Source organism: Camelus dromedarius, chromosome 33, assembly GCF_036321535.1.
Source record: "Camelus dromedarius isolate mCamDro1 chromosome 33, mCamDro1.pat, whole genome shotgun sequence".
Taxonomy (NCBI): Eukaryota; Metazoa; Chordata; class Mammalia; order Artiodactyla; family Camelidae; genus Camelus; species Camelus dromedarius.
This window is the reverse complement of record NC_087468.1, coordinates 8052311-8066301: the sequence shown is the minus strand read 5'-3', so window position 1 is coordinate 8066301 and position 13991 is coordinate 8052311. Positions and strand designations below refer to the sequence as shown.

Genomic DNA, 13991 nt, shown 5'->3' with positions numbered 1-13991 from the left:
CTCCTTTTATACAAAAAAACAAACAAACAAACAAACAAAAACAAACCCAAAAACGTGAGGGAGTGTGGTTGGTTGTTGCAAACTTCTTGCTGTAGGAATTCTTTGTTCCTGCAGCTGTCCGCCTGGGCGAGCTCCCGGTGCTCCTGCAAAAGCTCCAGCAAAACAAATGTTATTCTCTATTCTGCAACTTTGTTATCTTCATGTGAGTGCAGAGCTAGCAAGACTAAGCCTAGAAAACAGGGCATGGGCTGAAGTGAAAGGAACAGATCTAATACAGTCTGGTTTGTTCTTTTCTATTACACACCTTTTACCTAGATTCTCTAATATTTACATTTTCCTACATTTATGTCATCGTCCCCCACTGTATATACATCAATTGCACACAATATTTTTTTCTAAACCATTTTTTTCTAGATCTTCGGAGTTGTACGCCCCATGTCCCCTTTCCCCTCTAATACTGCAATGTGTATTTCCTGTCAATAAGAATATTCTCTTGCATCACCACCGAATAGTTGTCCCATTCAGGAAATGTAACCATCACACGATACTTTTATCTAATCCCCAATTCATATGCTGCTTCCTCCGTCTGCTCAATGAGGACTTTATAAATATTTTTCTTTTTTTTCCTGCAGAGGATCCAACCTGAGGTCATGCATTGCCTGTGGTTGTCATGTATTTTTAATCCCTCTTCATTTGGAACAGTTCCTTAGTCTGCTTTTTGTGTGTGTGTGTGTGTGGGGGGGGGTGATACTGACATTTTTAAAGAGTACAGGCAGTTATTCCATACTGTATCTCTCACATTCCGTTGGCCATATACTCCTTTGTGAGTGGGTTCAGACAGAGCCTTCTTGGCTGGAATACTGTGTGAGTGGTTTGCATTCTTTTACGACGGCACCCTCAGGGGGTGCCTGGTGTCCCTGTGCCCCTCCTAGGTGACGTTCATTTTGATCATTTGATTAAGCTTTGTTCCTGTGTTTCCACCATCCAAATACTTTTCCCCCCTTTTCTAATTAATGACTTGTGAGATGCGTGGTGTCTTGTTTGAGGCAGAGAGTTTGCACAGTACCTGGAAGAGGATTTGGAAATATTTGGAGATGAACAGAATCATTTGTTTTTGTGATTGTTTGAGTTTATGAGGTTTGAATCTGCTTTTTTTTTTTTACAGTGATACAAACATCTGTCACAGAATACAAGTAAACCTAACTGTGTTTAACAAACACTGGTGTGTTTCTGGACACAGTCAACTGAATGTATCAGATGACTTCAAACAGATCTTATATGTTGGAAAAGATGACAGTCTTATATGTCATCTGAACTTCCCAAACAGTTTTGTTTTGGATTCAGTGAAGTGGTATAAGGTAAAAAAAAAATTTCCTATTGATATTTTCCTTCCTCTTCTTTAAAACCCACTTGTCTTTTTTAAGGTTTAAGTTGTATCTTTTAAAGCAGAACTGGTAAAGAGATCTGTATACCTAAGACAGATTTGTTAGTTGACAATTTTACCCTAATTACTTATTTTTAAATTTATGGCTATTAGAGTTTTGTAATAGTTTATTGTTTGTATCCACCCTTCCTCCCATTATTCTTACTTTTCAGACCATCCTTAGTTATTCTTTTAAATTAAGATTAAGTAGTTGGTTTGTTTGAATGGGTACTATGTGCACATGATTCAGGAATCACAAAGTGGTAGAAGTCACGCCCTGGAAAACCTCCCCCCTCCTCAGGCAGGTTCCCCTGGGCTCATCCCACCTTCCCTGACCGTGACTGCTGTAATTAGTTCCTGGCAGTCTTTGCATTGTCTTTGTGTCACACCAGCCACACAGGCAAATAAAAATCTGTGTCCCAGCCCTTCCTCTTTTGTGCAAGCAGGGCATCCTGCACTCACCTTTCTGTACCTTGTGTGTTTACAGCTTCAAACATTCTCTTTGTCTGACCTTAAGGGCAGATGACATCCTACAAAGTTTAACCCTTGGCTGGGAGGAGCACAGGCTAGCTGTTGAGCATTTGAACTACTTTTCCCCCAGCTCTGCTTGTTGGCACCTGCCTGTACAATCATCTGGGTCTGAAGTTCTCTCTGTGGGAAGGTTTTAATCTACTGATTTTGTTTCTTTAATGATGATAGGATTATATGAATTTCTTATTGATTCTCAAAAGAGTTTTGGTAAGATTTTGTTTCCTAGGAAATTGTTCATTTCATTAAACCTTTCAAATACTCTGACATGAAATCATTTATCATCTCTCTGTTCTTAATGTCTGCTTCTGCAGTAAGCTTCATCTTTTAATTCCTGTTACAGCATGTTTCTCTCTGTCTCTGTCTCTCTCTCTCTCTCACACACACACACACACACACACAAACACACACACAGTCTCTCTCACTTGGTTGGTCTCATAGGAGATTTGCTAGCTCCGTCCCTCCTTTTAAAAATCAGTTTCTGCCTTGGTTGATCCTCTCTGTTACACATTTCACATTTATTTAGCTTGTTTCTCTTTTCTTCTCTCACAAGGAATGTGGCAATAAATGTCCTTGTCCCTTTTAAATGCATTTATGCACATTTGACGGTGTGTGAGTTTTTCTTAGAGCATGTGATGACTAGCCTTAGCATTGCTCGTTTGTAGGATACGCATATGAAAAACATATTCCACTTTATTGATGTTGCCAAATTGCTCTGCAACACTTTTTGAATTGACGTATAGTTGATTTGCAATGTTGTGTTAGTCTCAGGTGCACAGCAAAGAGATTCAGTTATGTATGTCTGTCTGTCTATCTATCTATCTACATATATACACACACACATATATACATTCCTTTCCAGATTCTTTTCCACTGTTAGTTATTACAAGGTACTGAATACAGTTCCCTGGGCTACACAGTGGGTCCGTGTGCCCTACTCTCACCAGCAGTGTCCTGGATTTCCTAAAACCTTGTGTAGGACTTTGTCTTGTAAGACTTGAAAGCTTTTTTTTATATTATTTTGATGGGTATAAAAAGTTCCCTTACTGTTGTTTTAGTTTACTTTTCCTTAATTATTAGTGAGATTGATCAATTGTTTCGTATGATTATTGGCCATTTCTATATCCTCTTCAGAACTCTGCTTAACGCCTCTCTTTTACCGTATTTCTTTTTTCATTTTTCTTACCATTTTCTTACTGACTTGGAGAAGATTTTATATATTTATAGATCCTAGTTGCCAATGTTTGAAACACATTAAAAATTTTTCACTAAAGTGTAGCATCCATCAAGAAAATGCATGAGTCAGAAGTGGACAAGCTTGACAGACTACCAGAAAGGAAGCACACCTTCCAGTTAAGCCTTCCACCAAGGTCAAGAACTCAGCATCACCAGCACCTCAGAAGCCCCGCTTCTGCCATCTTCCAAAAACCATGTCTCCTTGATCTTCAAAAAGAACCACTCTCTTGACTGATAATAGATTAGTTTTTTGCCAGTTTATGAACCTTCCTGAAGTTGCCTCGTATTGTATGTAGGATCTTGTGTCTGGCTTCCCTGTGGTATTTTGCTTCTGGCTGATGGAGACTTGTGAGGGTAATCCATGCTGCTGCAGATCGCTCTTGGCCATTCATTCCATTGCTGTGTAGCGTTGCGTTATTGTCATCAGGCTTTTTAAGGTTTCCCAATGCTTGGCCACTAGGAATAAAGCTGCCAGGAACATTCTTGTATATATCTTTTGATTCACACGCACATGCGTTTCAGTGGGACATTTACTTAAGAGTGAAATGGTTAGGTCACAGGAAATACGGTCAAAGTTAGTAGAAAACGCCAAACCAATGGACTCAGTCCTCCAAGATGTTGTTCTGTGAAGTGGTACTTCCTGGAGAAAGAGGAAAAGGTTTGAGAAAGAGTTCAGAAGTGGGTCTGAGATGGAAGAAGAGGTTACCAAGAGAACGAGAGCTTACGACAGGCCGGGTGCGCGGTGAGTCTCGCCCTCTGGGTGGTTACTGAGGATGACAAGTGAGGAGGGCCTTCCTGAGACTGACTCGTCTCCAGGTTGGTTTTGTTGATGCGGTGGCAGCATGGGTGACTTAAGAAGTGCTGTGACATCTGCTCCCCAGGAGCCCTGCCACGTACTTTGACTATTGCTCAGGCCTCCAAATAAAATGTTGGTGAAGGGTTAGTTTGGACCTGTGTAAGGTCAACCCTGACAGGTGGAGAAGGTGTAATTGGCTGCATAACACAGTGGAAGCGGTCCTTACTCACCTGCGCTCGCAGCCTTGCAAAGGAGCCTGGTATCACTACGTGGTGGTCCATTGGGAGATGTGGACTCCTGTCGATGGAGGACATTCCTGCCTGTTCACATCCTCCTACCAAACTCCTTTATCGATCATCCCAGTCCTTCTCCATAAGGTCTTCCTTCTAGCCTCTCCCCTCTCAGCTCCTAGTGGACTTCATATTTATAACACTCACTGCAGCCCATAAAATAGTCTTTATATATATATAAAATCTAGATTTGACTTAGTGATCTAACTGTACAGTACTTTGTGCATTCTGGATTTTAAAAGTTTTTTATTATGCATTATATCACATTTACCACTGTATGAGTGGAAATTAAACTTTATATGGTTTTTATATGTTGTAGTATTTCTTCAAACAAATTTCTGCTATAAATAAAATATATATGTACATATTTTATATTCTTCAGTTAGACTGTAAATTACCTAAGGTCTAGAGATCACACAGGTTTCTTGTCTGTCCATGGTTCATAGAAAAGTGCTAAGTAGAAATGTAACTGATAACTCAAAATACTCTTGAATTGAAAAGATTTTTTTTTTTTTTTTTGTATTTAGGACTGTAAAGAGATTGAAGGAGAGAGGTTTATTTCTCGGGAAAAAAGGCTTTTAGTGAAGAATGTCTCGGCAGAGGATGGAGGGAAATATGCCTGTCAAGCCAGACTCACGCACGCAGGGAAACAGCACACGGTTTTAAACAGCATCACGGTGAATATTGGTAAGTGCGCTCCTGTCGTCACCTTGACTGCCTCTCGGCTTTGCGGGAGCTGGCCGGCTTTGGCCAGAAGTGAGTCTGGATCTTGACTTTCCTGAAGGTGAGCAGGCTCTTACGCTCAACATCATTAGAATCATAGAGTAGGAAGAGTAGGGTGACAGGGCAGGGGCAGGTTAGTTTTTCTTATCTGAAAAGACAGAAAATTAAAATTAAAATTAAAAAAAAAAACCTCTTGGTTTAGTCATGAAAATTACATGAGATCATGTACAGGAACAGCTCTTGGGGTGCCAGCAAAGTACGCGCACTCAGTCAGCTGGCAGATGCCATCACAATCACCCTTCTCTCCCTCCGCCTTCGCTGGTGTGACTGTCAGGGACCATTCCATTCCTCAGGTGCAGCAGAGGTCAAGGTCTCTGGACTTGGTTCCAGGATGTCTAATACTTACGGGGTTTCAGTTCTCAGCCCAGAATTTTCTTGCATATGTGACCTGGGGATTTGACAGCAGAATCTTAGGAGTAGAAGAAACCTTACAAATAATTTAGCTGAAGCCATTAATTTTATAGAGGCCAGGAGAGGAGTGACTTAGGGACACTTACAAAGCTGGTTAGTGACAGCAGCAGGGCCAGGACCCAGGCTTTCTGGGCCAGACAAACATTTTTTTCTTCTAAACACACTCAACGAGGGCCGAGCAGGGCTGGGGACAGACCACCAGGGCCTGTACTCCCTCTCTGGTAGGACCCAGGCCAGAGCTTTGCTTACGGCCACTGCTTAAGACGACCGGCAACGAGACTTTATGACACAGTCTTACCAGCTTACGTCAGATCTGTAATGGAAGAGGAACTCTCTTGGCAGCCCAGCTTTTAGATTTTTTTTCCTTGGCAATTCAGTTATTTCTGGTCTAAAAATTGATGGAGTGATATTTAGTCACACCATGAGTTTTGTTTCTTTCTTGACCAACGTTGACTGAAGGTCTGCTCTGTGCTGTGTTTTCCTTATGTTTGTATTGCACCGAAGTTGTTGGGAATGTTTCTAATACAATTTCGTGTGGGTATGATTTCTTAGCAGAAAAAGTGCAAAACGGAGGACGCATCCCTAAGATCATTTATCCAAAAAACAATTCAATTGAAGTGCGACTTGGTGAGTAAAGTTGCTGAAGTCATTGAAATCGCTGAGGGCAGAAATCAGCATGTCTGTGTAGGTGCATGAATCTTTTGAGTTTCAAAAAGGAAGACAGACCCCATACACATCCAGTTTCCAGTTTTGGGTGTAACTGAGCTCATCAGAAGAGGCATCAAAATAAAAAAATCACGGAGCTGAAAGCTGGGGAAGTTGTGATATAAAAGGTCCAGCAGTGATCACTCTGGGTCTAAATGATGACTTGCAAATCTGTTTATGCAAAGACAGACATTTCCTGAGAGAGATGATACACAACATCAAACTACTATGAAGTAAGGTCCAGCAAGTGGCTTGGGTTATAGCATCTCATGTATTACTAGGAAGTGTATGAAGACAGTAGGGGAAGTTATCATGTTATATTCTTCATTAAGAAGAGATCAATGAACATTGCCTTAGTTTGTGATCCAAGTAAATAAAAAGGGACTCAAATTATTTTTTTAAATTTAAAGGCAATCACTAGTAAAATAAAAATATGTTCAGTACCTTCTAGAGAAAAAAAAAGTGAATTAAACAAAATCCTTATTAAAAGACAGGTGTTCAGGTTGAGTCAAATATTAAAATCCAATTACATGCTCTTCTTAAAAGACACGGATCGAAAAGTACATATTCTAGAAGATTCAAAATCCGTGCATGAGTGAGATATGCCTAAGAATTGCACACAAGAAGCAATACAAAGAAATCAGATTTGCAATATTAATCTTTCAATCTGCTAATATAGCATCTGATGCAAAAAAGGTAAATGACAAATTGAATCATTTTATACAAATAAAAACATACCTCCCCCAAATAAAAATTTCTATGTGTCAAATATACAAAGATACAAGGACAATACAATTGTTTCAATTACAGCGGGAGATTTTAGCATACTCTGGCTTTGACAAATTTGCTGGTCAAATAAGGATCTAAAATATTCTAGTAATATATTTAATAGATCATGCTTTTAAACATCTGTGAAAACCTCTCAGAGTCCCCAAAGAGGAAATTATACAGACCGGATGGTATAATCACAATTCAGTTGGTCTAGAAATTTACAGCTAAAGTCAAAACAGTGATAAACCCAACAGAAATAAAATCCGTTAATTAAAAAAGTTAAGCAAAAACAGATTCATCTTCCTAATTATTTACTTTCTTGTCTAGAGTAAAGCCAAAGCCTTAGGTACAGAAAAAAAATGGCAGTGAGAACATGTCACCCTTTGTAGTACTTTCTAAACAAGCTAGTGTCTTTAAATATTATTATTAATAATAAGTGTAGAAAACATTAAAATCCATAAACTCACCATTGAAGTCTCTAAAAAAGAGCAACTGAATAACTCCATAGAAGGAAATAACAAAGGTAAGAGTAAAAACTCCACAAATGACAAATGCTGGAGAGGGTATGGAGAAAAGGGAACCCTCTTACACTGTTGGTAGGAATGTAGTTTGGTGCAGCCACTATGGAAAACAGTGTGGAGATTCCTCAAAAAACTAAAAATAGACTTACCCTATGATCCAGCAATCCCACTCCTGGGCATGTTATCTGGAGGAAACTCTAATTTGAAAAGAGACATGCACCCCAATATTCATAGCAGGGCTATTTACAATAGCCAAGACATGGAAACAACCTAAATGCGCATCAACTAATGACTGGATAAAGAAATTGTGGTATATTTATACAATGGAATACCACTCAGCCATAAAAAAGAATAAAATAATGCCATTTGCAGCAACATACATGGACCCGGAGATTATCATTTTGAGTGAAGTAAGCCAGGAAAGAAAAATACCATATAACATCACTTATATGTGGAATCTAAAAAGAGAAAAAAAGAGGACACTAATGAACTCACCTACAAAACAGAAACAGACTCGCGGACATAGGAAACAATCTTATGGTTACTGGGGGAAGGAGGTGGGAAGGGATAAATTTGGGAGTTTGAGGTTTGCAAATGTTAACCACTATGTATAAAAATAGATAAAAAAACAAATGTCTTCTGTATAGCACAGGGAACTATACTCAGTATCTTGTAACAACCTTTAATGAAAAAGAATATGAAAACAAATATAGGTATTTGTACACTGTGCTGTACACCAGAAATTCACACACTGCAAATGACTATACTTCAATATATAAAAAAAAAGATATGTGCAAAAAAATAAAGGAAAATAGAAAAGGAACAACTCTTTTCAAATTAGGAATGGAAGGGAAGGTCCTTCATCTGAATTTAAAGTCTAGTTTTAGAAATTATAGAAACAACACACTCAGGACTGAACTATTGAGCACTTTTTCCTTGTTTTGAGGGAGAAGACAGTCAAAAGCTCAACAGATTCTGGCTTTTGTAGAATTTGATATGTTGATTATGACACTGGTATGAAAATGCAAAGATTGAATAATAGTCAAGACACTTTTAATGAAGAAAAACTAGATGGGAGGCCGAGTGACACCAGATTTCAAGATTTATTAAAAAGCGACAGTGATTTGGACACTCCAGTCATGGTACAAGGATAGACTGTGGAACAGAATGGGTGGCCTGGAATAGACCCACGTGCGCCCAGCAGCTGATTTTGACAAAGCTGACGCTGCAGAGGAGTAGGGAGACGGCACTGTTTGCAGTAAACGGTCCTGGACAATGGGATGTACTAGAGAATAAAAGGGAAGTTGATCCCTTTCTTACAACCATTTATATAATAATGTCAAGTGAATGATAGACCTAGATGTGAAAGTCAAAACAGTAAATTTCTAGAGAAGCACCTTCATGATTTGGAGTAAAGGCAGATTAAAAAAAATTTGAGAACGTAGAAGTTACTGGTCTTGAAGGAAAAAACTGGTAAGTGGGATGACATTAAAAATAAGAGCTTCCTTTTGTTAAAAGATGTTAAAAGATTGAAAAGACAAGCCACACAGTGGAAGAAGATGCTTGTAATAAGTGAGCGAAGGTCTCCTATCCAGGATGTAAGCAGAACTCCTCCGAAGTGGTGAGGGGAAGGCCACCTGGTGGGAGGGCAGACAAACCACGTGGACAGACAGTTCAAACAGAGGCTGTCAACATGGCCAAAGGAAGGATTAAAAGGTGCTCGACTAGGTGCAATCTAGGGAAATGCGAGTTAAATCCACGACATGAGGCCATGACAGGCACATCGAGGTGGTTGAAATAAACTGACAGTCCCAGGCGTGGCGGGGTCTGTAAAGTTCCGCTGCTGGTGGAAGTGTCAGTGGGAACAACTCTTAGAAAGCAGTTTGGCACGGCTGTTATGGTTGAAGGTATGTGTGATCTATGATCGACCAACTTTACTGGTAGATAGGTCCATAAACCCACCATGGGTGCGGGTGTGGGGATGTGAGCTATGTACCCATGGGACCCGGGAGATGAGCAGGAGAGAAGGGAGGCCGCGGCAGCCTCAGGCAGGCGAGGCAGACACTGGAAACCACGCCGACGCATGTACAGCAACAGCAGAAGAAATGAAAAAGTCCTAGTGTGTCTCGCTGTCTGAATGGAGTTGGGTACACGCGACAGCGTGGGTGAGCATCGTGAACGAAACGCTGGTCGGGAGAAGCTGGAGCTCAGGGGTGAACAGGAAGTGACAGGTGCAAAACTGGGAAGGGGCACGTGGGCAGCCTTGGGGTTCCGGCCCTGTGCCGTGTGCTCCATGAGGTGGACATCTGCTTGCTAATAACTCAGTAACTTCACATTTATAGTTGATACATTTTTATTCTGCGTGTGTTATATTTCACACACTCAAAAATGGAAAAACTTAATACCGCCTAGATTAAAGAAACTTAAAAGACTGTTTAGAAGTATAATAATTTTTTTACATGTAGTAAATAGATGGAATTTACTAGACTTTTGGGGCAAAAGAAAGGGAAAATATAAATGTATTAAATATAATTTGTGAACATGTGTGAGGTCAGGTTAAGGGAAAGAGAGGGGAGAGTAGGGGTCACAAAGGGTGAAGCAGAAAAATCGCTGGATTTGGAATTAGAAAATCAGAGTTCGTTTCTTCCTCCAGTGTGTGACCTTGGGAAAGTCGCTCGATCCATCTGAACCTCCATGTTCTCATCTGGAAGATGGGGGTAATAGTACTGCCCCCTTTGTGCCTCGCAGGAGGGCTGTGAGGATGGGCAGACTGAAGGTGAACGTGTGTGCGAAATGCTTTGCAAACTGTAAAGTTCTTTGCTAAGTTTACTAAGAGAAGAAATAGCATTTGTGTCCCCTGATATCGTGGGAAACACTGGCCTGAAGTTGGTGACATTTGGCAGCATGTCCCGTACCATAGACATCCTGGAAGGTCACTCTGTCCAAGGAGAGAATGAAGTAGATGGACATTGACCTCAGGGGGGTATTTTCGACAACTGAAGGCTATTCAGGGCTCAGAAGCAAGGTGCCCTGGTTAAGCAGGCCACGTGGGTAGGGTTTTCACTGACTGTTTGTCCCTGTGATTCGGCAGGCTCCGCCCTCATCGTGGACTGCAATATCACAGACACACGGGACAACACAAACGCCCGCTGCTGGAGGGTCAATGACACCTTGGTCGACCATTACTACAACGAGTCCAAACGAATTCAGGAAGGAATTGAGTAGGCGTTTTGTTTTTCTGGCTTCCTTAAAGGCTAGCAAGCATTTCTCCAGCTAAATTATTTGGGCGCTGGTCCTGCTCTTCAGAGGTGGCTCTCGCTGCCTCCTCGTCACTCCTTTTGGTTTTAGCTTTCAAAGACCTTCTCAGTGCTGTGCGGCCGAGCATCTGGCTCAAAGAAGATGGTCGTGTTACGAGTCCTGCTTGCATCTTCAAGAGAGAAGGCAAAACATAAAGTATGGCTTCAAAGCCGCAGATTGATCTTCTCAGCTCCTTACTGAAAACCAGTCTCGCTCCTGTTTGGTTATGTCATGAGCCACAGGCCTTCAAGGCTTAAGTAGCAGAACGAGGCAGCAACATGGGAGTCTTGGGGGAGACGGTGCGTCGCCACTAACCGATCCAGTGGTGCAAACCCACCTTATGGTGGTTGAAGTTGAGTGGTAGAAAACAAGACTCATGAAGTCAGAGGGTGGAAGAACCTGCGCTGGGCCTTGCAGTGTGGATAAGTCAGGATGAGTGGAGGGGGGACAGGGGAGGACCCCCTGGGGCTGAGGCTGGGGTCTCTAATTAACAGGACCGCACTTCCGTGTCACTGTCCAGAAGAAAAGGCAAATTTGGAGCGACCCAGTCCACGCACCTCCTGGCGCCACTGGCTGGCGGTGTTCTTAGGGTAAAAGGATGGCTCCAAGCGTCCCCCAGGAGAGAACGTGATTCTCCAGACAAAAGCATATAAAATATGTCGGGTAAATAGGACTCACATGTGAGTTAATGACTGGCTTTTTTCTTTTATAGAGACTACACTGTTTTCCAAGAACATATTTTTTACACAGTGAACATAACGTTCTTAGAAGTGAAAATGGAAGACTACGGCCGCCCCTTCACCTGCCACGCCGGAGTGTCTGCCGCTTACTTCATATTAAAGCCCCCAGGTAGTGGTCCCGTGCGGTGCCTGCTACTCGGACGTTCAAGTGATGGCAAGGACACGCCTGTGAAAGCAGAGTGACATTAAATGCTTGGCGTGAGGCAGCAGCGTGGTATTAAATAGGGAAACACACTATGAAATCTTGGGAAAAGCTGACACGTGTCTGCTGACATTCTTGGAGTCAGGCTGTGACCTCAGCGCCTTGTTAGAAAGTGCCGTGTTCATATACACTGAGATTTTACGCACTGAAATTTTACTTTACCAAACCTGCTTGCTTAACTTTTCTAACCATATGCTTGTGATTTTCAGCTTTTAGGCTGTTAGTTATAAATCATTTGATAAAAAAAAAAAATAAAATGCCAATGTGCATTTTGATCACGTCACTTTGTAAAATCATTTTAATCATGTCGCTTTGTAAACTGATCCATAGAGGCTGAATTCTGCTGTTTGAGCAGGAAGGCTTCAGACTGCAGGTGTGTACGCAGATTATGCACTTAACGCTGTGGAGTGTGTTGATCATCCATTGGAGGTGATGGAACCAGGGAAAACAGGGAAGGATGAAATCATCTTGAGAACAACTTTAAATTCTTAACAGATCAGGGGAAGTGTCTGAAGTGCCTTGTAAGAGGATGGTGTGTGGTTTCCTGAGACTGCTTTTAAAAATTCTATTAATATCAACTTTTTCTTTTCTACTTTTTTGGCTAGCTACACCCAAGAGGGAGGGCTTGAATTTGCCAGGATCCTTTAATGATCAGTTAAACCCATGTTTGCATGCATCTAGCTAAAGTCCTACTAGAAATACTTTTCTGGAAATTAACAGAAAACATTGGTTCTGCGGTTGCTGTGTGGAACCAGCTAATGTGCCAAGTTCCTGCCCCCATGAGTGTCCATCTCTCTCTTCGAATGGTGATCAGCAGGTGTCTGTCCACAGCAGCCTGTGGTCCTGAGTGTGTTCTTTCTCTCCCTCGATTCAGTGACAGGAGGCCAAGGTCATGCTGTCCTCAGCTGCCTTTCCTGCGAGTGAGCACACAGCGCCTCCTCTCCCAACTCTGGACCGGGGGAGCCCTCGTGGGAGCCTTGGGTAGATGGATCCTTGGCTCGTCCACTATCACTGTCCATTTCTCCTCTTCTCAATGGCTTTTCCTTGTTGAAAGTCAGTAGGGATCACTTCCCCCATCAGTCTGTGCGTCCTGTCTCTCTGCGACCCATCTGGGTGATTCCCGAGCGTCAGAGCTGCTCTCTCTGCATCCTCCTCTCCGATAGGTTATTCCCTTATTCTCATGGCTTCAAAGGTCATCCTTGTGCAGGTGCGACAAATTCCGCATCTCCAACAGTATTCTCCCTTCCCAGGTGGCAGCCCTGCATTTCCAACTGCTTACTGGACTAATTTTGAAGTTTACAGAAAGAGATTAATTATATAGTAGGGTTTTCTTTCATGTGTTGCTTCTGTTCTTAGGTTTGGTTTCGTTGATACGTCTGTGATGTAGTGTGTAGCTGCAGGGTGTTCATCTTCCTTGCTGGAGCCCCTTCCATTGAGTAACTAGGTAGCCGTGCATCCATTCTGCTATCAGTACGTGGTCATGGGAGTTGTTGGCAGTTTGGGACTGTTAACCAGTCACGCTGCTGTGGAAGTTTCTGGATGTCGGTCCTGGTGCTCAGGTAGACGCATTCCTCTATGGTACCTCATTAGGAGTAAAATTGCTGGGAAGACTACCTCAGGGTTCACCCCAGAGAAAAGAGGGCTGGCTGGCTGTGGGAAGCCTTAGAAATCGCTTGAGACCCAAAGTGCTTATAACTGAAATCTGCTTCAACCTAGAATGAGGATGACCAGTGTATGTTGCTGGGTCAATACTGACCACGTGGAAGCATTGTGTTCAGAAGGATTCTGAGGAAGAGTCCAGGCTCAGAGCCACGGATGCTTTTACCAGCTTTTTAACACCTGCTGATGGTACAGAAGAAAGGAAGGGTCATTTGTCTCCTTTGTTTTAGGTCGGTTAAGAAGCCTATATTTACCACACTCATCTTTGTTCCTATCAACACTTACTTCATGCCTCACATGCAGTGTATTTTTGGACATAATGCCTTTTGTTTTGTTTTCCCTAAATTCCGAGGAACAAACCCTCTCAAATCCAAACCTCTTGCTGGTGTATTGAGACCAGAGGTGAGGTGACTGCTTCTCCATTTGACTTCCTGATTTTTGTTAAAGACGCTCCCAGATGTGAATCTTGTCCGATTTGTGTGAAGCAGGGAGTGGGTGTTGCCCATCTCTGAGTTTGTTTTAAACACTTGTTCGCAGCAACCGTCTCAGTTTGAGGCTGGCGGTATGGACCTAAATGGCGAGTTACTGCCTTAAATAGAGCCTTCAGCAGAGCCTTCAGCAAGGCACCT

The 13991-nt window shown here is 42.1% G+C and overlaps 1 protein-coding gene across 2 annotated transcripts in view; it reads left to right on the top strand.

Moving 5' to 3' along the window:
• The window catches only part of IL1RL2 (interleukin 1 receptor like 2), a 28289-nt gene that overhangs the window by 4153 nt on the left and 10145 nt on the right, over positions 1–13991 (top strand). For both annotated transcript variants that reach the window (XM_010991895.3, XM_031441043.2), the window contains exons 4-8: positions 1166–1358; positions 4801–4960; positions 6020–6094; positions 10556–10685; positions 11474–11610. In XM_010991895.3, coding sequence (XP_010990197.1) covers positions 1166–1358; positions 4801–4960; positions 6020–6094; positions 10556–10685; positions 11474–11610 — 695 coding nt within the window. The remainder of the gene's footprint in view (positions 1–1165; positions 1359–4800; positions 4961–6019; positions 6095–10555; positions 10686–11473; positions 11611–13991) is intronic.